This window comes from Geotrypetes seraphini, chromosome 6, assembly GCF_902459505.1.
Source record: "Geotrypetes seraphini chromosome 6, aGeoSer1.1, whole genome shotgun sequence".
Lineage (NCBI taxonomy): Eukaryota > Metazoa > Chordata > Amphibia > Gymnophiona > Dermophiidae > Geotrypetes > Geotrypetes seraphini.
Window position 1 is genome coordinate 256,411,118 of NC_047089.1, and position 24,910 is coordinate 256,436,027.

Sequence of the window (24,910 nt, forward strand, 5' to 3'; positions counted from 1 at the left end):
TTGGTGAAAATGAAGACTGTAAATGAATTCAAGATAGCATGGGACAGGCATGTGAGATCTCTTAGGGAGAGGAGGAGATAGTGGATGTTGTTGATGGGCAGACTGGGCCATTTGGCCTTTATCTACCATCATGTTTCTATGAATAAGAACATAAGAATAGCCTTATTGGGTTAGACCAATGGTCCATCAAGCCCAGTATTCCATTCTCATGGTGGCCAATGCAGGTCCTTAGTACCTGGCCAAAACCCAAAGAGTAGCAATATTCCATGCTACCGATACAGGGCAAGCAGTGGCTTCCTCCATGTCTTTCTCAATAACAGCCTATGGACTTTTCCTCCAGGAACTTGTCCAAACATTTCTTAAAATCAGCTACATTATCCGCTCTTACCACATCCTCTGGCAACGCGTTCCAGAGCTTAACTATTCTCTGAGTGAAAAAAAATTTCCTCCAATTGGTTTTAAAAGTATTTCCCTGTAACTTGATCGAGTGTCCCCTAGTCTTTGTCATTTTTGATGTAGTGAAAGATCGATCCACTTGTACCTGTTCTACTCCACTCAGGATTTTGTAGACTTCAATCATATCTCCCCTCAGCCGTCTATTTTCCAAGCTGAAAAGCCCTAACTGTTTTAGTCTTCCCTCATCCGAGAGGAGTTCCATCCCCTTTACCATCTTGGTCGCTCTTCTTTGAACCTTTTCTAGTGCTACTATATGTTTCTTGAGATAAGGAGACCAGAATTGAACGCAGTACTCCAGATGAGGCCCACCATGGAGTGATACACGGGCATTATAACATTCTTAGTCTTGTTAACCAGCCAGGAATTACATAAAAATCATTCATATATTTCTACCTTATACTTCCCAAATTCAAATTGGTTTAGATATTCTTAAAAAATATCACCTTATTTTTCTAAATATAGTATATGAAAAATAAATGGAAAAAAATGATATTACAATTAGTACTACTATTATTATTATTATTATGGGTGCAGAGTCTGGGTCAGAGCTCCCCTTCTCCCAAAACAAAAAAGCATGCCATTGCCTATGCCTTGGTGAGCACTGTTACCCGAACATCTCACATTAACAGAAAAGTTCTCTGGCAAGTTATCAAGGTTTGGATCATTGCATTTTGACAATTATCAGTTAACTTGGTTTTAGTCTTGTATTTTTTGTGCATTTTGAAGTTGGTCACACCTAGCTAATGAAGGCATTGTGTTATTCAGTGTCCCTCCAGGCTCTGGATATGTGTGCAAGGCAGTGGCAGAATACTTTTCTTATTTATTTCTTTATTTGCTGCTGTTTTTGCAAGGGCATCAAAGGTGGATGTGATTAAATTGTTTCCATCTATAATGTTTTCACATTAAGTAAGGAAAATGACTTCAAACATTCTTTCTGTTCCAGGTTTCTATGACAAATTCATTTTGCTTCTGGACTTCAACAGTTTGTATCCATCCATCATTCAAGAGTTCAATATCTGCTTCACCACAGTGCAAAGGGTGGCTTCCTGCTCATGGAAGGGCGCAGAGGTTTGTGCTTCTACCTGCATCTCCAGGGCTTTTTTTTTTAACATAAGCTGCTCCATATTGGCTGGAACAGCAATGAATGTGTAACAAGGAAATGGTTGCATGGAGAGGAATATATTAGAGAATGACACGGTGGCAGTTACCTGCGGCTAGCCGTGGGTAACCCGCCAAAATGGTGGGGGGAAAAAGTGCTTACTGCGGGCACAGGAACAAGGCCATCCACCGCCCCCGTGGAGTAGTGAATGGCCTTTTCGCCGCAGTTAAGGGAGGGAAGGAGCGCTGTCACCGATCGCGCATGGCCCCCTCCCTCCCTCCCTCCCTACCTACGGCCAAATCGATCTCCCTCCTTCCCCCTTACCTTCGTGGCGCTTTAGTAAAGAAACTTACTGAAGCCGACGAAGCCTGCCTGCCTGCAGTTGCGTGTATGTGGGTGGAAGCTTCTCTGATGCAACTTCCGGTTGCATCAAAGGAGAAGCTTCCGCCCACACACACGGACAGTCTCCGCCGGCTTCAGTAAGTTTCTTTACTAACGCGCCGTGAAGGTAAGGAGGAGGGAAGGAGATTTTCAAGCCATTGAAGGGCGGTGAGGTGGCGAGAGGGAAGGATGGATGCTGCGGGGATGAGGCGGTGAAGGGGACGGTGGTCCGGTGACGGGGCATTGACAGTGACAATTTTTCCCCGTGTCATTCTCTATAATGTATTTCCACAGTCCATTCTTGTTTGTTTTCTAGAGTTCCAGTAGTGCTAGGAGCAGCACTTGCTGTCTTTCTCTTCTCTCATCTCTTTTCTTACTTTCTTTTATGTTTTTCCTGCAAACAGTGAAAAAGAAATTAAAGCATGCCAGTGTATTTCATCTGTACGTGATTCTAACCCTTTATCTGGTTGAAATATGTATTTGAAATTTAGTTTCTTTGAAAAATATTAATTCATTTTGGTGACCAGCCTACTATTAATAAAGAAAAACATAAGTAAAGAAAATCGAAGATGACTTACATTAGCATCTCCTATTACTTCTGAGCTTGGTGGGGGGTAAAAATGAGAGAAAACTGGGACCGGCAGGAGAGACACGGTTGTCTTTGTGTATCCTCTGTGAGCTGTTCACAGTATATCAGTGAACCAAGAAGGAAGTCAGCAGTACAGAGCACGGAGCAAACTGCTGGGAAACTAACTTATTTCTGTCTTTTCATTGGTGCAGGATTATGTTTGCTTATCTATAATAAAACTCTAGAGCGTGCATGCGCTCTTGAAATTTCGTGTTTCCTGGCGCCGTGAGGTGTGCTTCTGTGGCAGTATTCTATTACACCTCATGGCGCTTGCAGGGGCTGGAGGCGTGTGCGGTAGCTGAAGGCGCGCGACTGTGTCAGCGCGGTCGGCTTCAGGCGCGTTTGGCGGTTTGTCAGGTTGCGGTTTCACAGCGCCAGCGCCAGCATTTTCTCTCCTGTTAGTGGAGAGTGTCGGTTCCGGTGCTGCTTTGCAGGAGGGTGTTCAGCCGCTGTTACAAGGTAAAAAAAAAAACGGCTCAGGGAAGTGGAGGGGGGAGAGGGAAAGGGGGCTGCTTTGGAGGGAGGGGTGTGCTGGGAGGCCGACAGACAGAAGGGGGCCAGAAGAGACAGAGAAATACAGGCAGGGGGTCAAGGACAGAAACAGGGGGCCAGGCAGAGAGACAGACAGACAGACAGAAAGAAAAACAGGGGGCCAAGCAGAGAAAGAAACAGAAAGAAAGACAGGGGTCAGGCAGAGAGACAGACAAACAAAAACTGGGGGCCAGGGAGAGAGACAGGGGGCCAGGCAGAGATACAGCCAGAAAGATAAACAGGGGGCCAGGCAGAAAGACAGACAGAAAGAAAGACAGCCATCCACACAGCGGCCAAGGAAAGAGAGAGAAAGAAAGAAAGAATGACAGACAGACAGTGGGCCTGAAAGACAGACAGCCATCAGCCAAGGACAGAGAGAGAAAGAAAAAAAAAAACCCAGACAGATAGACAGCGGCCAAGGAGACAGAGAGAAAGAAAGAATGACAGGCAGACAGAGGGCCAGAGAGACAGACAGGGAGAAAGACAGACAGAAAGTCAAACAAACAAGGAGCCAGAGAGATAGACAGAAAAGGAGAAAGACAGACAGAAGGAAAGACAAACAGACAAGGGACCAGAGAGACAGATAGAAAGAAAGACAGACAGTCATCCAGACAGCGGCCAAGGAGAGAGAGAGAATGAAACAATGACAGACAGACAGGGTGCCAGAAAGACAGACTGACAGAAAAACAGACAGCCAGCAGCCAAGGAGAGAGAGAGAGAGAAAGAAAAAAAAAAATACAGAGAGACAGGCAGCGGCCAAGGAGAGAGAGAGAAAGAAATAAAAGACATATAGACCAAGTAGAGAGAGAAAAAGAAAAAAAAAAGACATACAGACGGCCAGCGGCCAAGGAGAGAGAGAAAAAGAAAAGAAGACATACAGATGGCCAGCATCCAAGGAGAAAGAGAGAAAGAATGATATACAGACAGGGGGACAGAGAGACAGACAGAAAGGGAGAGAGAGAGACAGAAATAAAGACAGACAGACAGCCAGAAGCCAAGAAAAGAAAGAGAGAAACAAAAAAAAGACAGACAGTGGTCAAGGGAGAGAGACAGAAAGAAAAGGGCCAGGGAGAGAGAAAGAAAGACATACATCCTATATAATAAAACCCTAGCCGCAGTGGAGTGCCCCTCCACGCTCCTTCGCGGCCTTCTAATGCCCTGATTTGCTCTGCCCAACACGGCAGAGCAAATCAGGGCAGTAGAAGGCCGCAAAGCGGTGTGTTTAGAGTGCTGCGGCTGCTGCTGGAGTCTGCACGTTTGTCGGGATCGCGGGAAGGGAAGGGGGCGGGGGGGGGGGGGGAGTGCGGCAAGAGACTAAGGGAGCCGGCCAGACCGCGGGGACGGTGCACGACAGCCTCAACAGCGTATAGGCGGGTGGCGCGTGAAGGAGTTTGAGCGATGGTGGCAGTTTCGCTCAGAGGAACGGCTGGAGGGTATGGTGCTGGTGCTGCAGGTGTCCCATGCAGGTAGAAATTATCTAAAGAGGGAGAGGGTGAGAGGGAAAGGAGGCTGCTTTGGGGTAGGGGTGTGCTGAGAAGCAGACAGCTTTGGTTGGGGGAGGAAGACAGAAGGGGGGCCACAGAGAGACAGTCAGGGAGGAACTGGAGGGGGAGAGGGAAAGGAGTCTGCTTTGGGGGAGGGGTATGTTGGGAGGCAGACAGCTTTGTTTGGGGGAGGGGAGACAGAAGGGGGCCACGGAGAGACAGGGAGGAACTGGAGGGGGAGAGGGAAAGGGGGCTGCTTTCTAGCACCCGTTAATGTAACAGGCTTTAACACTAGTTATTAATATTTGATATACTGACTTCTCTGGCTGGCAGGCTGGCCAAGGCAGTTGAGCAGGTCAAGCCTGACATACAGAATCCACTGATCATTTGTAACTTCCTTGCTATCATGTGACACAAGTACGCTTTAAGAAACAACGACATGAAGCTGACACTGCAGACAAGCTCAAATCTCTCTCTTCTCTAAGTAGATCATCTTTTAAAACCCAGCTTTAACTTTTGACTGTATAATAGTGACTTTCTCTGTGATCTGACTCTATACATAGTAACATAGTAAATGATGGCAGACAAAGACCTGAACGGTCCATCCAGTCTGCCTGTTAGTTATACACATTATAAATGCATCATTAAATAAATTGTCTTTTTTTCTTTGATATTTCTGAGCTATAGACTGTAAAGTCCACCTGATACTGTCCTAGGTTCCAACTACTGGAGTTGCCATCCAAGCTCACTCCAGCCTATGCACCCAGCCCATCCTACATCAAATCACCACCTATGGGACAAAGACCATGCAAGTCTGCCCAGTACTGGCCTTAGTTCTTTAATGTATACTATTCATTTTCTAATTAGAGATCCTCTGCTTTTATCCCATGCCTTTTTGAATTCCGTCACTGTTTTCTTCTCCACCACTTCCCTTGGGGAGACATTCCATGCATCTACCATTCTCTCCGTGAAAAATAATTTCCTAACATTATTCCTTCCTCTCCGCAGCCTCAATTTATGCCCTCTAGTTTTCCTGTTTTCCCTTCTCTGGAAAAGATTTGAACATAATAATAGCTTTACTGGGTCAAACCAATGGTCCATCAAGCCCAGTAGCTCGTTCTCACGATGGCCAATCCAGGTCACTAGTATCTGGCCAAAACCCAAAGAATAGCACCATTCCATGCTACCAATCCAGGGCAAGGAGAGGCTTCCCCCATGTCTTAATAACAGACTATGGACTTTTCCTCCAGGAATTTGTGCAAACCTTTCTTAAAACCTGCTACGCTTTCTGCCTTTACCACAACCTCTGGCAACACATTCCAGAGCTTAACTATTCTCTGAATGAAAAAAATTTCCTGCTTTTGGTTTTAAAAGTATTTCCCTGTAACTTCATCGAGTGTCCCCTGGTCTTTGTAATTTTTGACAGAGTGAAAAATCGATCCACTTGTGCCTGTTCTACTACACTCAGGATTTTATCGACTTCAATCATATCTCCCCTCAGCCGTCTCTTTTCCAAGCTGAAGAGCCCAACCTTTTTAGTCTTTCCTCCTACGAGAGGAGTTCCATATTAATACCTTCTATATTAATGCCTTTCAAATATTTAAACGTCTGTATCATATCTCCCCTGTCCCTCCTCTTCTCCAGAGTACAGTGGAACTTTGGTTTACGAGCATAATTCGTTCCAGAAGCATGCTCGTAAACCAAGTTACTCATATATTAAAGCGAGTTTCCCCATAGGATGTAAGGGAAACTTGCTTGATTCATTCCACCTCTCCCCCCTTCCCGTGGCCACCGGCGCTGCTGTAGCTTCCCCCCCCTGAGGCCACCGGTGCTGCTCCACCTCCCCCCCTGCAATCCGGCATCTCCCCCACTTGCATCGCGATCTGGCATCCCCCACTCACCCACCCACCCACCCACCCAAACACATTGTCTTACCCCCAAAGCGCAGGACATGCCGGTGCCCGAAGATCTGCTCTCTTCCTTGTGCTAGACCTTGAGCATCTGTGCATGCTCAAGGCCTTCTAGTTCTTGCTCTGTCCGAGATTCTCGCAAACCAGTGCTCTCGTAAACCGAGGTTTGACTGTATATTTATTTAGGTATTATAGTCTCTTCTCATACTTCTTTTGATTCAAACCCCTTACCATTTTTGTCACCTTCCTCAAGGCCACTTCAAGTCTTTTTATATCCTTCGTCAGATACAGCCTCCAAAACTGAACACAATACTTCGTATTGCCTCACCAATGACCTATACAGGGCATCAACACCTCCCTTCTTCTGCTGCTTACTCCTCTTTCTGTGCAGCCTAGTATCCTGACTACAGCCACTGTCTTATCACACTTTTTGAATCCAAGGTCCTTCTCCCTGTCTTTCTCCTCCCAGCACATATGATACCCTCGGATTTCTACAGCACCACTCTGTACTTCTTTGCATTAAATTTTAGTTGCCAGACATTAGACTAGTGTTCTTCAGCTGCTGGTCCATGGTGCGATTAATGCGGCGTCTTTGAGTCGGCTTCCTGAGTGCTGCAGTACACAAAGCTGTGGGAAAAGGCTCCTACGCGTGTCCTGCGCCTGAACCGGAAGCCTTCTCTCTGACGTCGTAATGTCAGAGGGAAGGCTTCCAGATGAGGCGTGGGATGTGCGCGAGGAGCCGCTGCCCACAGCTTTGTGCAATGCAGCACTCAGGGAACTGTCCCGAAGACGCTGCATTGATTGCACCTTGGACCGGCCTGAAGATAACACCAGGAGGGGGGTGAGGGGGGCAGGCCAGAAGGCAAGGCACAGCATGGAGGGAGAGAGACAAGAACAGTAGGGGAAATGCTTTAATTTTTTTTATTTAATGATTGATTTGTCTGTTCAGGAAGAAATGCATTTGTTGAAGTTACAGGAAAATACTTTTAAAACCAAAAGCAGGAAATTTTTTGCTTTCAATTCTCCTGGAAATGTCCAGACCAACAATTGTAACTTGATATATTCTTGATTCTATGTACTGTAACGCTCCTGGAAATGTCCAGTCTTCTAACTTGTAATCCGCTTAGAACTGCAAGGCACAAGCGGAATAGAAATCACTAATGTAATGTTTCTTTTCCTCTGGGGTTGTACTCCATGCAGAGTCTTCATCTTAGGGTTTGTTTGTAAATATTAGTACTTTTAGTTTTTGGTCCTGCATTTGCATGGGGTTATCTGGTTTCTGGTAGGAATGAATGTTGAAAAGCATACAGTGTGCTTTGTGTGTATATATGAAAAATGAATGGAAAAAATGGTGTTACAATTAGTACTATTATGGGGGCAGGGTCTGGGGTGGAGATGGGCACGACTTAGCCCAGTGTTCTTCAACTGCCGGTCCACAAAATAATTATTTTACTTCTGCCGGTCTATAGGTGTCAAAAGGTTGAAGAACACTGCGTTAGACTATCCTTAAATTGCACAAAACCCCAAACTGTGTTCTTAATGAAGGCTTTATCTTACATGCTTTGTCTGGTGAGGCATGAGCTTTATTTTCCAAGGAAACTTGATCGTTTAGCTCCACTTAATAAGATCTTAAGAAAACTGTTCTTCTTGCCCTTCCCTTTCGGTTGTAAACCATAATGTAGGATTTTCTTTTCCTAGCACTACACAGCTGACGGTTCGAATAAGCTTTACTCATGAATTGTTTTACAAGATTGCTTGAGAACACTTAACTGCTATTTGTTACTTCAGTCTGGAAATGAAGAAAGTAAAAGTTTTCTCTCAGAGTGTGGTAATCATTTGTTACAAAAGGTTCGCAATGGTTGCCCTCACGTTTTTGGATTGTGATTAAATCTTGCTTGTGGCACAATTTCCATAGAAACAGCGTACACCCTTTAAACAAAAACCCCCCAGGGACATTACTAGTCAGATTTGCGCCTTTGAGAGTAGAAGGCCAGCTGGAACAGCTTGTAGGTTGTTTGTAACACTTAATACAGACTGCCACTGATTAGTTGCTGAAAAAAACCAGCATGTGAGAGAGAAACTTCACAGCAAAACTTGGGACTGACTGATTCAAGAACATAACACAAGAGTTGCTATACTGGGACAGAATGAAGGTCCATCAAGCCCAGTATCCTGTTTCCAGCAGTTGCCAATCCAGGTCACAAGTTCCTGGCAAGATCCCAAGAGAGTAAAACAGATTTTATGCTGCTTATCCTAGAAATAAATAGTGGATTTCCCCAAATCCATCTTAATAATGGCTTATGGATTTTTCATTTAGGAAATTATCCAAGCCTTTTTTAAATCCTTGCTTCCACCACATTCTCTGACAACAAATTCCAGAGTTTAATTACACATTGAATGAAGAACTATTTTCTCCAGTCTGTTTTAAATGTACTACTTAGTTGCTTTTTTGCATGTCTGCCTTAGGGAGAGTGATGGAGCTCACCCTGAAGTGAGCAATGTTTTTTTATTCAACTTGGAAACTTAGAGATTCCAGGTCCATCACGGTGAGCAAAATTTGAAAGCATGTTAGGGCCCCTGTGTACTTGTATGCTTTTGGAATTGTGTAGAGACACCAGGTGAAACCTGCAAAGGCAGTTAATAAATCCCAATCAATCAATCAATTTTCCAAACCTTCAGATGAAAAGCAGGTTGTTTTTTTATTGCTGTTGTAGGAAGAAGAGCAGGATGAAATCCCAGAGTTGCCAGATCCCAGCCTTGATTTGGGCATTTTACCTCAAGAGATCCGGAAGCTGGTGGAGAGGAGGCAGCAAGTGAAGCAGTTGATGAAACAGGCAGACTTGAATCCTGACCTCCTCTTACAGGTAGGGTTTGAGACTTGCACCTAAGCAAGGAAGACATGTGAACCCACAGTACACAGAAGAGATCTGCATAGGTGTGGCAAGACAAAAACATCTCTTCATTTGACTGGGGACATATTTGGGTTTTGCAAGTTTCAAATTCTTTCTGTGTGCAAAGCATGCTTACATATGGGCATAAAAAGATAAGACGTTTGTGTGGACCAAGGGGGCATGGTTTTGAGTGGAGCTGCATTATCAGCATGTATTTAAGATATGCCAGTATGTGACTAGAACTTTGGAGCCGCTGTTAATTTCTGCTTGCTTGCTTTTAAAGGCACCATTGATTAAAAAATAAAATACCCTTTTTCAACTTTGACATAGACACTCTGCTAACCACATGTGTCTAATTTTAATGGATAAAGTTTATATGTATTTTCAGCAGCGCTGTCTTTGTCAATGTAGACCTGTTGGCATGTTGGCTAAGTTATACATTAAGAAGCTGACATTTTGCCATCTTTCTGTACTAGTATTACTACAATCGTTTTTATAGCGCTGAAAACCTGTACCCAAATCATGACCCTTTTCCAGATGGATATTTGGCTATTCTACAAATAAAATGGCCAAATTTCTGTGCATCTGCCAGAAACCATAAATAAATACAGAAATGATTTTGAATATTGGTTTTCTTGTACTTTATTTCAGAAATTCAATAAAACAAACCAACAAGTTACACACTTGACTAAGCAACTTGGAAATAGATACAATAATAAAGGAAAAATAATGTCAATAATGCAGGAAAAGGCACTAACATGAATAGAAAGAAGCCCCCCTCTTAAGGGCTCATATTATACAGTCTTCTTTAAGTCTAGGAAAGTTTTAAGTTCTGGTTGAAAAAAAACAACACATTTTCTTTATCATTTTCTTTGTCATCAGGTGGAGAGTGGACTGAGACACTGACTTTTGGCATTAGTACAAGTGGGCTGTGCAGTCCCTCTTACAATCAGCCTTTTCTCAGTCTCCAGCAGGTGGAGTGCTCTGTGTACAGTTTATGCTTAGGTTTGTTAAGGCCTGTTGGATCTGGTTAGTAAATCTTTCTTATTCCTTTGTCTGTCTGTCCGGACTAAGCTTGAAGGGACCTTCTCGGTGGTCCTGCCAACCTCATGGATATTACACCAGGAAGGGTTGAGTCCCTCCCCCCATTTCCCCCACCTCCCCAGCTTTTTCTGAATCTAGAGGAGCCTCAACTGTATGCCTTACCACTGATACCGGCACTGACTACAGTTTAGAGTGCCTTTGGGGTCTGCTTTTTCTTGATACAGCTGGTTAGCTGTGAGAAGAACTAAAAAGAGAAAATAAGACACAAGAAATAAAAGGAGCTTTGTATGGGGGGGGGGGGGGGACAGGCCTGAAGCCACCGTTTTTACATGGTGTTGTGAGTGGGTTTTTGGTGCTTTCATTATGAGTGCATAATAAAAGCAGAAAAAGTGTGCTTTTTGTGGGCACTGATTGATGGATGTGGCTGGCAGGCACACGAAATGCTACGGCTGCCTCAAGGGAGACCCAGCTTTGGGTGTCAGAGTGCTGGATTCTCCATCGCATGCACATCACTCATTGGCGGGAGGTGGGGTGAGCCCCGGGCTTCCTCTGTCGCCCACGCCAGGTTTTCCTCAGCTGCTGGCGGTCAGTCAGATTCGGTGTTACGGTCCACCGGGGAGGCTGGGCATTTCATTTCAGCTGCAGCTGGGGCTGGTGGTTTTTCTGTAGTGGCAGGTTCAGCTATGCCTTTGGGGCCACATATGTTTTCTGGTGACAGTTTAGTGATAGCCAGTCCCTCAGTTTTGGCGGGAAGCACGTCTAATTTGTCCACAGCCTCAGGCGTCCTTCCTCCTGTCTTGGAAAGGCAGGAACAGGTCTTACATGTGTCTTCTGCTCCTAACATAAATGCTGTGTTGCTACAGGGTTTTTTCCCCCCCCCTGATTTGGTGTTGGCCATGTGCAAGGCTTATTTACAGGTGACTGAGGCTTCTGCTATGGTGCCAGGGTCTCAGGCTGCCTCTGTCCAATCCCCTCAGCCTTCATCCAAGCGGCTGCGGGCATCTTGGGACAAAGATTCCTTTTATGGTTCCTCACAACATACTCCTCAAAGCAGCTTATCTCGCAGGGAAACAGAATGTCCTAGCAGATAATTTGAGCAGACTCCTAAAACATCATGAGTAGTCACTCAACCGCATTACATCAAATATTTGTGGATTGGGGGACTCTGGAAGTGGATCTCTTTGTTTCCCCCCACAATCACAAGCTTCTAGTCTTCTGTTCCAGATGCATTGAATAATCTCCCAGTAGAGGTGCTGGAGACAGACTTGTCTTAATTCAAGGAAGCATTGGACAAGCACGTGGGATCTCTTAGGGAGAGGAGGAGATAGTGGATGGGCCATTTGTCCTTTATCTGCTTTCTTGTTTCTATATTTCTATGTGTAGGATGCCTTTCTCCTGGACTGGAGAGACAAATTTGTCTATATGCTTTCCTTCCAATACCTCTAATTGGAAACACCTCACCAGACTGGAGCTCCCAACATGACGCATCAGGCCTGGTTAAAGGAAGTCCTTTCCAACCACATCTGGCTCACAACCATGAGGGCCCTCCCTCCAGCGGACCCTACCAGAGGGCCACACTCTATGTGACCCTTTGTATGGACCAAATGGATCATAAGAACATAAGAACTGTCATCTCTGGATCAGACCTTCGGTCCATCAAGTCCGGCAATCTGCACATGTGGAGGCTCATCCAGGTGTACACCTGGCGTAATTTTAGTCACCCATATCCCTCTATGCCTCTCGTAAGGAGATGTGCATCTAGTGTATAGAAAGGAGCAATCATTTTAAGTTTGAACTTAATTAAAATTGTCTGTAGAGTTATTGAGATACTTGAAGATATGGTGGCTACAGATTAGCCATGATAGGTCTAGCCTTGCTTAAAGTGGGAATAGTTGACGGGGCATATAGTAACCTTATCCAAAATAACATTTTGTCGGTAAACAAACTAATGAATCTGAATAGAGTGCATTGTTTTAAAAGCCAAGGTGGCCTGAGCCATATTCAGGAAAACTTGCTTGATCAAGATACTTCTGCACCAAAAATACCAGTTATTACAGGTAATAAAAAAACGAAGCCAGCAATATCTTATCAATATAGAAGGAGGACTTGTAAGAACTTAAATCAAACAGATTGCAATGTTGTAAGACCCTCGGATGAAGAATATATGCCACTAGAATGTTATTTGAATGCAATAAGACTCGAATTTTAAAATATTTGATAAATAATTATCAAGCAGGAGTAATGTGTGGGTTCCTGACGATAATTCACCTATCTTAGCAGATATCTGTCCACCTGGGTACAATGTGATTCACTGTCCAAGACAATCAAAGAGAGGAGGGGGATGACTTTTGTTGTATAGGTCATTCTTATCCTTGAGGCACCTAGATAGCTTTAATGGCCAGGGATTAGAATATATGATCTGTGGTATGCAAAACCCAGAAGGAGGAAAAGAGCAGGTTATACTTCTGATCTATAGACTACCAGGTAACTGGAATGTGATAGAGGATAAACTATCTAACTTGATATTGCACTGTGCAATTACCTTTTCTAATTTGATAGTGCTTGGGGATCTAAATCTTGACAACAGGAGAAAAAATAGAGAGAACATTGAAAGATTGTGGGGGAGAATGTGGTGCAGTGGTTAAAGTTATAGCCTCAGCACCCTGAGGTTGTGGATGACACTAAATTGTTCAAAGTTGTTAAAACGCATGCGGATTGTGGAAAATTGCAGGCGGACCTTAAAAAATTGAAAGACTGAGCGTCCAAATGGCAGATGTAATTTAATGTGGACAAATGCAAAATGATGCACATTGGGAAGAATAACCTGAATCACAGTTACCGGATGCTAGGGTTCACCTTGGGGGTTAGCGCCCAAGAAAAGGTTCTGGGTGTCATTGTAGACAATGTGATGAAACCCTCTGCTCAATGTACGGCAGTGGCCAAAAAAGCAAACAGAATGCTGGGAATTATTAAAAAAGGGATGGTTAACAAAACTAAGAATGTCATAATGCCCCCGTATTGCTCCATGGTGCGACCTCATTTTTGGAGTATTGCGTTCAATTCTGGCCTTCTTATCTCAAGAAAGATATAGTGGCACTAGAAAAGGTTCAAAGAAAAGCGACCAAGATGGTAAAGGAGATGGAACCCTCTGGTATGCAGAAAGACAAAAAAGGTTAGAGCTCTTCAGCTTGGAAAAGAAATGACTGAGGGGAGATAGGATTGAAGTCTACAAAATCCTGAGTGGATCGATTTTTCACTCCGTCAAAAATTACAAAGTTACAGGGAACTTTTAAAATCAATAGGAGGAAAATTTTTTTTCACTCAAAGAATAGTTAAGCTCTGGAACGCATTGCCAGAGGTTGTGGTAAGAAAGGTTTGGACAAATTCCTGGAGGAATTAAGTTATTAAGACATGGGGGAAGCCTCTTCTTGCCTTGGATCGGTAGCATGGAATATTGCTACTCTTTCGGTTTTGGCCAGGTATTAGGGACTACTGGGCTTGATGGACCATTGGTCTGACCCAGTAAGTCTATTCTTATGTTCTTATTCAAACCCATGCTGCTCCTTGTGACCCTGAAGAAGTCACTTAAACCCCCCATTGCCCCAGATACATTAGATAGATTAAGAGCCCACCAGGACAGATGGGGAAAAATGCTTGAGTACTTGAATAAATTCATGTAAAGCATTCTGAGCTCCCCTGGGAAAATGGTATAGAAAACTGAATAAATAAAAGTTTTAGGCATTATTATAGACTCTGACTTTAGCTCTACTGACCAGATTAATTCCTTGGTGAATACATTTTTCTTTCAATTAGGAATGATAAGATCAGTTTTAAGTCAGGCTAGTTTCAGGTCAGTTGTGCAAGCTGTTCTGCTTCCGTACTTGGATTACTGCCATTCACTATACTGTGGCATAACAGAAAAAGAGTACAAGAGATTACAACTATTGAAAATACAGCAGCCAGACTAATTTTTCAACTAAACCAATTGGAGAGAGTTAGTCCACTGCTGAGGCAGTTCTATCTTTATGGAGAGGATGCGGTATATAAACAACGTAAGGCTTAGTTTAGTTTATACTGGCTACCTAATAAAAAGAGAATTCCATTTAAGGTTTATTGTATGGTCTATAAAGCAATATCCAATGGACTAGTCTCTAAGATCACAATTATAGTTCCTTTTATAACTCAGGATCAACTAAATGTTTTTAAGTTGACTTTTACATTTTTGCCAGAAAAAGATACATGAATGTACTGTACTTTTGAATTTCAAGGCCCCAAAGTTTGGAAGAATCTGCCACTGTGTTTGTCAACTGGACTCACATTACCACTTCAGGAGAACGTTAGATGTACCTCTTCTCTCTTTAATCCTATCAACTGTAGACCATATCTAATGGTTTAAGAATCTTATTGTAAATCACATTGAATCCTTGTTGAAAATTGCGGGATATAAGAAACTGTATGATATGGTTATACAAACTGCCAAGATCAAGCAACCATGATTCTTATAGTACCCCGATGGCCGCATCAACCATGGTTTCTTCTTCTGCACTCCCATTACACTGTAAACCTTTCCAACTTTTCTGACACAGAACAAAGGTTTTCTACTTCATCCCAATCTATGTTCCTTGACTCTCACAGCTTGGTATCTTTCTCTCAACAACTAGATGCTATACCACTTTCTGCTCCAATTTCAGCTATCATCGAAGCTTCTACAAAATGTCCACACAACGTTGTTATCTTTTAAAGTGGACTCGCTTCACAGTCTGGTGTAATCTCAATTCATTGGATCCAATTACTTGTCCTCTTCTATTGGTACTAGACTACTTTCGTTCTTACACCTCATCTGAACCAGTCTATAGTTCTCTCCATCTTCTTTCCAATACCACACTCTCATCCTGGTGAAGCTGGACCATGCCTTATAGAACTTTCACTCAGCTGTTCCTCTCCTTCGATTCTAACAGACTTGGAACTCCTGTCACCAAGAGAATAATTTCTACATGGTTGTCTGACTCTACAGTATCTCTTTTTGCTATATTCGGATTGGGCTTTTGCTGGAAAGTTATGTCAATGCACATAAAGTAAGAGCAATGGCAACTTCAGTATCCCATCTACATTTCACCTCCATTCATTGAGGACATCTGTAAAGCAGCCATCTAGTCCTCAGTTCATACATTCACATCCCACTATTGTTTGGAGAATATTTCCTGAAGGGATAGTCTGTTCGGCTAAGATGTTCTACAAAATTTATTCTGTTTAGATGCCAACTCCCCTCCAATCCTTTTGATTTTGCCAGGCTCACAATCATAATCCTGGCATCTAGGGAATCCCACATGTGAGAATATGCTGCCTGCTTTTTCTAGGGTAAAGCACAGTTACCTGTAACAGTTGTTATCCAAGGACAGCAGGCAGATATTCTCACAAAATCTCCCACCTCCCCTAGTTGGGTTAGCTTTTTTTTTTTTTCTTTTTCTAAACTGATAGTCACATGAGCTGACATCAGGCAGGAGAGCACCAGTGAATGCCTGGTACGGACGATCTCAAGACTTTGTTTTTTTAAAGTGACAGTACATAAGAACATAAGAATTGCTGCTGTTGGGTCAGACCAGTGGTCCATCCTGCCCAACAGTCCACTCCCACAGCGGCCCCCAGGTCAAAGACCAGTGTTCTAAATGAGTTCAGCCTCACCTGCGTACGTTTAGCAGGAACTTGTCCAGCTTAGTCTTGAAACCCTGGAGGGTGTTTTCCCTTACAACAGACTCCGGAAGAGCGTTCCAGCTCTCCACCACTCTCTGGGTGAAGAAGAACTTCCTTATGTTTGTACGGAATCTATCCCCTTTTATCTTCAGAGAGTGCCTTCTCGTTCTCTCTACCTTGGAGAGGGTGAACAGTCTGGCTTTATCTACTAAGCCTATTCCCTTCATTATCTTGAACGTTTAGATCATGTCCCCTCTCACCCTCCTCTTTTCAAGGGAGAAGAGGCCCAGTTTCTCTAATCTCTCACTGTACAGCAACTCCTCCAGCCCCTTAACCATTTTAGTCGCTCGATTGCTTTTTAAGTGTTTGTTCCTTAAAGTTGGTAGATTTCTATACTCAAAAGTCCAAGTTTTTCTAGCTAAGCCTGTATGATGTTGAGAAGTATAAGAAAGAAGAAAGTCTCACCCCATTAATCTAATTATCTTCACGGTGTTACCAAAATACTGAATGGCTGGAGCTGTACATTGTCCTTTTAGATCAAAGCACAATACTATGTTTTCCATCTTCATCTGCTGGTTGATAGACTCAGTAGCTTGCAGGTTCTAGACTAGTCTAGTGGGACTAAAGGAAAGAAAATTATCAGGTAAGACTGTAAAAGAGAGAAAGTTGTGATTTATAAGAAGAGTTGATATAGCTTGCTGCTAGACTAGAAGAGTCCATTTTGGAAATCTGAAACACAAAGCACATCAGCTGATACTGAAATAAGTCTTTCTTTTAAGAGTACCACATTTCTGTAGCTGGCTCTCAGTTTCAGTGTGCTAGTTACCTTTGGAAAGATGAACAGACAATTAATAATACTTGGGGTCTGAATAAGTAATGTGATTATTCATTTAGATGACTTTTTTTTCAAAAATTGACCCCTCCTCCCCCCATTCTTACTCAGAAAAGCAATTAGATTACAGGTAACTAGTCGCAGTGACTGCCATAGTTACTGTAACAGCCCTGTAATGGAACCAGTGTTTTGAGTGTTGTGCAGAAAAGTGCTGTAACGAGGGTAATTATATCCATGACTGGTAACCAAGGCAAAAGAAGCTTCTCACAAAGAGTGTTATAGCATCGACCTTCACGGGAAGGGGGGAGTAAATTGCATCACTTGAAAAGAGCCCCAACTGCTTAATTAAAAAGCATGAATAGTGAACAGAAGCCCTTGCTAAGTTTTAAATGCACACATGTGAATTTCTACACTTGCTGCCTTATTGAATGCTTAGAGCCATATACTAGTGCCAGATTTTGGGCAATGGAGAAAATTTGTATAATTGGCTTGAAGAACAAATTACACTTGTTCTGTTGTTGAAGCCAAACAAATGGAAGAGTAGCCGACAATTGTGAGTATTGCAGCTGCTAGGATCTGGAATAATTTGGTCACCGTTTATTTTTATTTATTTAGAATTTTGAAAGATGCACAAACAGAAACAAAATACCGTGAAACCAATCCAGCCCCCTTTATGGGAGATAATAAGATATAAAAGATTAATAATTAATCGATAAACCAAATGGTCATTCAATCTGGAAACAAATGAAGGCAATCTCTTTAACTATAGTAATTCCTTCCTATTATAACATTACTTAGCTTCCTTCTCTAATAACATTTTTTTAACTGATCTGGTTCAAAGAAAACATTGCTCACTTCAGGGAAATTAACTAAGCATATTTAGATGGAAATTTCAAAATAAAAGTAGTGCCCAGAGCTAAAACCTTAGACTTAAATTGCAAAAATTGCTTCCGTCTAGTTTATATAGCTCTTGATATATCAGGTGGGAAGTAGAGAATGACATGATGGCTGTTACCTGCCAAAATGGTGGGGGGAGAAGTGCTCACTGCGGGTATGGGGACATGGAGCGGTGAATGGCCTTATCTCCCTCCCACTTACCTTCGCAGTGCATTTTGAGTTTCCAGAGTAACTTGCTCAAGCTGCCGGTTGCGTCAGAGGAGAAGCTTCCGCTCACAGACGCATGTGACTGCAGGCAGGCTCCCGCGACTTGAGCAAGTTACTCTGGAAACTTAAAATGCGCCATGAAGGTAAGGGGTAGAGAGGGAGATGCTCGGACAGCACGAGGGGTGCTGAAGGGCAGTGAGGTGGCGAGAGGGAAGGGCGGTGGTGGAAAGGAAAGGAACAGACACTGAAGGGGGGGTGGAGAGGAACAGAAGCTGAAAGGAAATAGGGAACAGAGTGGGGAGAAGATGCTGAAGGGCAATGTGGAAGACACAGTGGGGAGAAGACGCTGAATGGAAATGGGGAAGACAGAGTGGGGAGAAGATGCTGACTGGAAAAATGGGTAATAGAGAGTGGGGAGAAAAACGCTGAAGGGAAAAAATGGGGAACAGAGAGTGGGGAGAAGATGCTGAAGGGAAATGGGGAACAGAGAGTGGGGCGAAGACGCTGAAGGGAAAAAATGGGGAACAGAGAGTGGGGAGAAGACGCTGAAGGGAAATGGAGAAGACAGAGTGGGGAGAAGATGCTGGAAGGGAAAAAGTCAGAGGTGCCAGACTATGGGGGGAGTGGAGGGAGGAAGATGGGTGCCAGACCAATTGGGGGGGGGGGGGGGGGAGGAAGAGCCACAGTAACAGAGCAAAAGGAAGACGCAGAGAAAAGACAGACAGTTAATGAAAGGAATTGAATGAGAAGATGAAGAAAGCAGAAACCAGACAACAAAGGTAGAAAAAAAATTTCTATTTCTATTTATTTTATTTTATTTTATTTTTTTGCTTTAGGATAAAGTAGTATATTAGTTGTGTTGATAAAAATTTATAAACAAAGCCCTGCCAGTTGAACATCTCTTTCTCTAGTTCAGCAGCCAGAACTTTGATTTATAAGGAAGGAATAAGCTAAATATTGCAGTACTGAGGCTTGTATGGATGCTGCAGGGATAGTAGTCATGGGGACGGGGCTGGGATAGTGGTTGCGGGGATGGGGTGGGGACAGTGGTCGTGGGGCCAGGGTGGGGACAGTGGTCGTGGGGCCAGGGTGGGGACAGTGGTCGCAGGGACAAGGCGGTACCGGGGCAAATTTTTTCCCCATTTCATTCTAGTGGCAAGCTTCAAAACAGGAAATCTTTTTTCTCGAAGTAATATTTCAAAACAACAATTTTGTCTCCTTCAAAAGAAAAGATAAACCAGAAGGGTTGAACGAGTAGAAAGTATCATGAGTAGTTTCTAAAAAATCTATTAAGTTTTCTAGGACATTTCCAGCCAACACATCTACTAGTTCTTCCCCCTGTTCACTCTTCAAAACTTTCTGAGGCAAATAACAACATTTTGAAATAGCCATAGAATCAGCATTTGGTAGTGCTAAAACTACTTTGAGATATTTCTTAAAGTATCTCGGTGGATAACAATTGACAAATAGGAAAGTTCAAAAATCTTATAGACTAATTTTCCAACAACTCTAATTTTCTTTGTACAGTGGTGCCTCACACAACGAACTTAATTCGTTCCAGGAGCAAGTTTGTTATGCGAAAAGTTCGTTATGTGAAACGCGTTTTCCCATAACAATACATGTAAAACAAAATAATTCGTTCTGCAGCATAAAATATGCTAAGATGACATAAAAAAGATAAATTTTTTGTTATTATTTTCATTTAGATACATCTAAAAACACACATTTTTTAAATTTAAAGACAGACTAAGTAGAGTCTATCGAATCTTGCACATCTTCACTGTATGTTTCCTAATGGAGTGAGCAGGCAGTGCCATGCGTTAAGGCCTTGCCAAATCCAGCATCTACCACCTTCTGCTGTTCAGCAAAGTAAAAGGAAGGGACCCAATACTGCAGTTAAACGTCCATTTTTTTTAATCATTATTGGAAGTCCTAGTTCTTAATTTAAGCATCCCTGTAAAATAGGGCTAGAACTGGAAAACCTCCAGACACAGAAGCTGAAGTTAGCCCCAAACCCTTCCGGGAAGAAAGCAAACGGTGGCTCGAGAGGGTCCGAAAGGGCGGGGCCCATCAGACTCACCCCACCACCAGGACCGTCAGCGCCGCCACCGCCAGGTAGTTGGTCTGGTAGTAGAGCAGGTTGCTGACCACTCGGTTGTTCCATTTGTTGATGTCCTTGAAATCGGGCTTGGCGAAGCGATCGGAGCCCGGGAAGAAGTCGGCCCAGGCCCGGAAGGGAGCCAGTTGCACTTCCATGACGGCCAGCGGCTGCTGCTTCTCTTCCAATGGCCCTGGGCTGCACCGGCTAGAGCGGAGCGCGAGCGTGGGATCAGCTGAGCGGCGCGAGCTCCGGGCTCCTCCCTTCACTTCCTGCTCGGGGAGTGGAAGGGCTGCCTTTTATGTCTAAAACGCAACGAAGCTCCCTAACGAGCAAACCGTCCACTTTTCTTTTCTTTTTTTTAGCATCGGGGAAGCGGCGAGAGTAGCTCCGCCCCCCCCCAACGCATCAGCAGTAGGCGCGGATGCAGCTCGGGCGACTTCGTTGTGTGAAACGAAGTCCGTTGTACGGATCAAGACAAGAAGTTCGTTGTGCGCAGCGTTCGCTGTGCGAGGCGGCCGTTATGCGAGGCACCACTGTATTAGCAAACTGTCCTTAATCCCAGATATTTCCGCTTGCTGTAGTACAGTCACTTGAGCATCTATTTTCTTCAAAGAATTATCCATAAGTTTCAATCTTCCATCAAACTATTCCACCTAAGAGATCACTTGATAAGAAATATTAAAATATTACAGCATAGTTTCAGTCTTTTTAACCATTTTCCACACATCACACAGGGAAATTTTAGAAGGATCTATGTTTTCTATTGCAGACTCCTTAGGAAAATCAACAGCCTTCAAATCAATATCTGATGTTAGTGAATGTCGTTCCAACTGATTCAGTGCTGAAACTTGTCCACTGAGAGCAAAACCTGTTTGTAATAAACCCTCAGTGGGTGAGAGAAAGAAAGAATTAGGAGTTAGAGGAATGCCTATCTCCTGAACTCTGGGAAGCCCTGGAGTCTGTACAGCTGTAAGAAAAGTGGAAGAATCCTTATTCAGAATCACAAAAGGCCTGATTCTATAAATGGCATCTAACTCCTAGGCACTTTTCGACATGGTTGTCAGTCAACCGCTAGGTGCCATTTATAGAATAGCACCTAGTGGAACTTAGAGCATTTTTCGGCACCGGTAGGCATAAAGTCCTTAGGTGCATTCCATTTAGGCCAAGGTTTTCTTGGCCTAAATAGGTGCGCCTAAGTTATATGCTTATTGGTGCCTAACTCAATCTACACCCAAACTCCGCCTCTGAATCCGTTGTTAACCATGCCTATTTCTAGTATATCAAACACTATTCCTGAAGACTCAGGTAGTCAACCTCTTCTCATGAGAACTCTTCAGAGCTTCATTTGCAATCTTTTCTTCTCCTCCCATCCCTCTGGGCTGTCCTTCAACTCCTCAGTTGTCTTCCTACAAATGAGACAGTAGGAGCGTGTCTTTTCTGCTTGTGTTTCTTTCCATTTTTAAACTCGGGTTTTTTCGCTAACCGTTTGTGAGGCTTTTTGGTGCTGCAGAAGATCCCTTTGGGGTATAGTTCTGGCTACAGGAGAGCGCAGACTCTGAGGTTGAGAGTCTGCTTGCAAGGGGCAGACTGCTTGGCAGTGCACTCATTTGGACAGCCTGCATGGACAGTTTGAGGGCTCAGGGACTATTGGGAGCACAGCTCACCCCAGGTTCATCGGCAGTGAACTGGCACACAAGCGGTTTTTATCTGGGATCAAGGCTGACTGCTTTCCTCTCCTACCCCATGTTTTTCATGTGTGGATTCTGATAGGGGTTGAGCTGTCTGGCCAGTATGTTGGACCCGAAAAGCAGTCAGAATACATAAGCAGTTCAGATTCCAGGCTTGTTGAGGCAGAGGTTCTCCTTGTAAGCTGTTTGCAGCTTCTACACTTGCAGCTCCCAGTACATAGCATGGCACAGTGAGTAACATATTAACAGCCTGGCAAACCAAATCATGGAGAGTCCTCGTGCCCCTCCCTCTTCTGTTTCCTCTCCAGGGCTGATTCTCTGCTTTGTTATGAACTGAGGAGTTGAAGGATAGCCCAGAGGGATGGGAGGAGGAGCAAAAGAATGCAAATGAAGCTCCTTAGTTCTCTTGAGAAGAGGTCGTGAGCGTTCAGGAATAAAGTGTTTGTCTGCTAGAAAGAAGATTAACGAGGTAAGAACCCATTCTTTCCTTGCTGGTAGGCGTCTTAGTATAGACACTTACATCGAAGTGGTAGGTGTCTACCAAATTAGGTGCCTACTGGCAAATTCATTTTTAAAAATGCCGATTAAGCCAAAAAAAAAAAAGTTAGGTGCCTAACTGTAGACATGTTTTATAGAACCAAGATTTGAGGGGGCACTAGCTACTGTGAAGCGTCAGTATTTTACTGTTTCTGTAACACAATATTGCATTTTAGGACAGCTCATCAATCACATATACCAATAATTTGAAAGTTTATACTAAAAAGTGAATGTGCTGCTTTTTCTACCTGTGAATTTTTATATTTTCTTTGTTTTTGTCTAAGATTTTATCATTATTATAAACAGACAAGGTTGTGTTAACCATCCTGATAATTTCTGTTATGTCTGCGGAAAATTTACTGCACAAAATCAACAAAAGAATCTGTCCAGCAGATTTCAAAGTGCATACAAGCATTATTTTGGCTGTAAAGTTGGCGACCAAGATAAAGCGTGGACACCTAATGTGTGCTGCACGGTCTGCTATTCTGGATTAATATAGTGGCTGAATGGGAAATGGAAGACGATGCCTTTCGCTTTACCCATGGTGTGGCATGAACCAACAAATCATCACTCAGACTGTTATTTTTGCAAGACAGAAATTGCTGGATTCACAAAGAGGAATAAATCAAAAATTGTGTATCCTGATTGCCCGTCAGCAATTAAACCCGTTCCTCATGATTCAGAGAATCCAGTTCCAATTCCTCCTTCCATATCTGCAGCACAATGTGCCGAAAGTTTAGATGAAGAATGTACCTCTGCTGCTATGGAGGAGTTGTATGAACCTGAAGTGGATGAAAAACAACCTCACCTGCTAACTCTGGTTAGAGACTTGTCACTCTCAAAGGAGAAAACAGAATTGTTGGGCTCAAGGCTGAAGCAATGGAATCTTTTAAGGCAGGACACCAAAATATATTTTTTTCTGTGATTGTCACACCATCCTGGCTTCCTTTTACCAAATGGAAGGAAACATTTGTTTCTGTACTGATATTAATAGTCTCATGCATGAACTGGGATATGAACTTGTTTCTGACGAATGAAGACTATTCATTGATTCAAGCAAAGCAAGCCTTAAAGCGGTACTTTTACACAGTGGAAACCAGAAGCTATCTGTTCCTGTTGCTCATGCAGTTGGGTTAAAGGAAACGTACGAGTCGATGGAGACACTTTTAAAACTCACACACTATGCAGATCACCAATGGAACCTCTGTGGTGATCTCAAAGTTGTGTCACTCCTTCTGGATTTGCAACTGGGGTATACCAAATACATGTGCTTCTTGTGTATTTGGAATAGTTGTAATGATGCCAACCACTACAGGCAGAAACAATGGCCAACCTGAGATGAATCTGTACTTGGCAGATACAACGTGAAGCACCTGCCGTTAGTACATCGTGAGAACATCTATCTTCCAACACTTCACATAAAACTGGGTCTGCTGAAAAATTTTGCCAAGGCGATGGACAGAAATAGTGATGTGTTTCAGCATCTAAGAAGTACGTTTGGTTTTGAGAGAAGTGAAGCCAAAATCAAAGAACGTATTTTTGTTGGACCCAAAATCCGCAAACTAATCTTTGTTGATGCATTCAAACAGAAGCTGAACCCAACTGAATCAGCAGCATGGGAAGCATTTGTGCTGGTTCAAAATTTTCTTAAGAACATAAGAATTGCCGCTGCTGGGTCAGACCAGTGGTCCATCATGCCCAGCAGTCTGCTCCCGCGGCGGCCCTTAGGTCAAGACCAGTGCCCTAACTGAGACTATCCTTACCTGCGTACGTTCTGGTTCAGCAGGAACTTGTCTAACTTTGTCTTGAATCCCTGGAGGGTGTTTTCCCCTATAGCAGTCTCCGGAAGAGCATTCCAGTTTTCTACCACAGATCAGAGAATTATGTTGAGCTTGTGGAGAACATGCTGACATCATGCCAGAATGTCACTTAAAATGCCCTTACATTCTAACCTCAACTTCTTCTCACCTAGTCTTGGTGATGTCAGCGATGAGCATGGGGAAAGATTTCATCAAGATATCAAGGTGATGGAAAGCAGATATCAGGGAAAGTTCAATCCCAGTTTGATGGGAGACTATTGTTGGTTCTTGCAAAGAGAGACAAATGTACAGTTGAAGCGTAAAAGCAAGTGTTTCTAACATTTCTGAACCTACTGACATCACTTTTGTGTGAGTTAAGAGAGGCGTAAATATATGCTGTAACATGTCTCCTTATTGCCTTCGTGTTTGTTTTCAGAGGAAACTCCTTAACACAAGTTTGGTGGGACACAGTTCATTCTCGCCATATTGTACCAATATGGCAAACTGTCTAAAAAATCAGTAACATGTATCTCAGAAACCTGATGCGCTATCTGAATTTCAATTACAGATCTGAAATCAGCGTCATTAAATTAACTAAGAACACATCTTAAGTTCTCAGTAGCAAAGAAACTTTTTTTTTTGTTGTTGACCAGTGTTATTGGCAGGGCTGTGGAGTCGGTAGATAAATGTTCCGACTCCGACTCTTCAGTTTTTTGTACTTCAGACTCCGACTC

The 24,910-nt window shown here is 43.3% G+C and overlaps 1 protein-coding gene across 4 annotated transcripts in view; it reads left to right on the forward strand.

The window, feature by feature from the left end:
• The window catches only part of POLA1 (DNA polymerase alpha 1, catalytic subunit), an 874,681-nt gene that overhangs the window by 263,376 nt on the left and 586,395 nt on the right, over positions 1-24,910 (forward strand). For all 4 annotated transcript variants that reach the window (XM_033948024.1, XM_033948022.1, XM_033948023.1 and 1 more), the window contains exons 24-25: positions 1,400-1,524; positions 9,204-9,353. In XM_033948024.1, the coding sequence (XP_033803915.1) occupies positions 1,400-1,524; positions 9,204-9,353 (275 nt within the window). The remainder of the gene's footprint in view (positions 1-1,399; positions 1,525-9,203; positions 9,354-24,910) is intronic.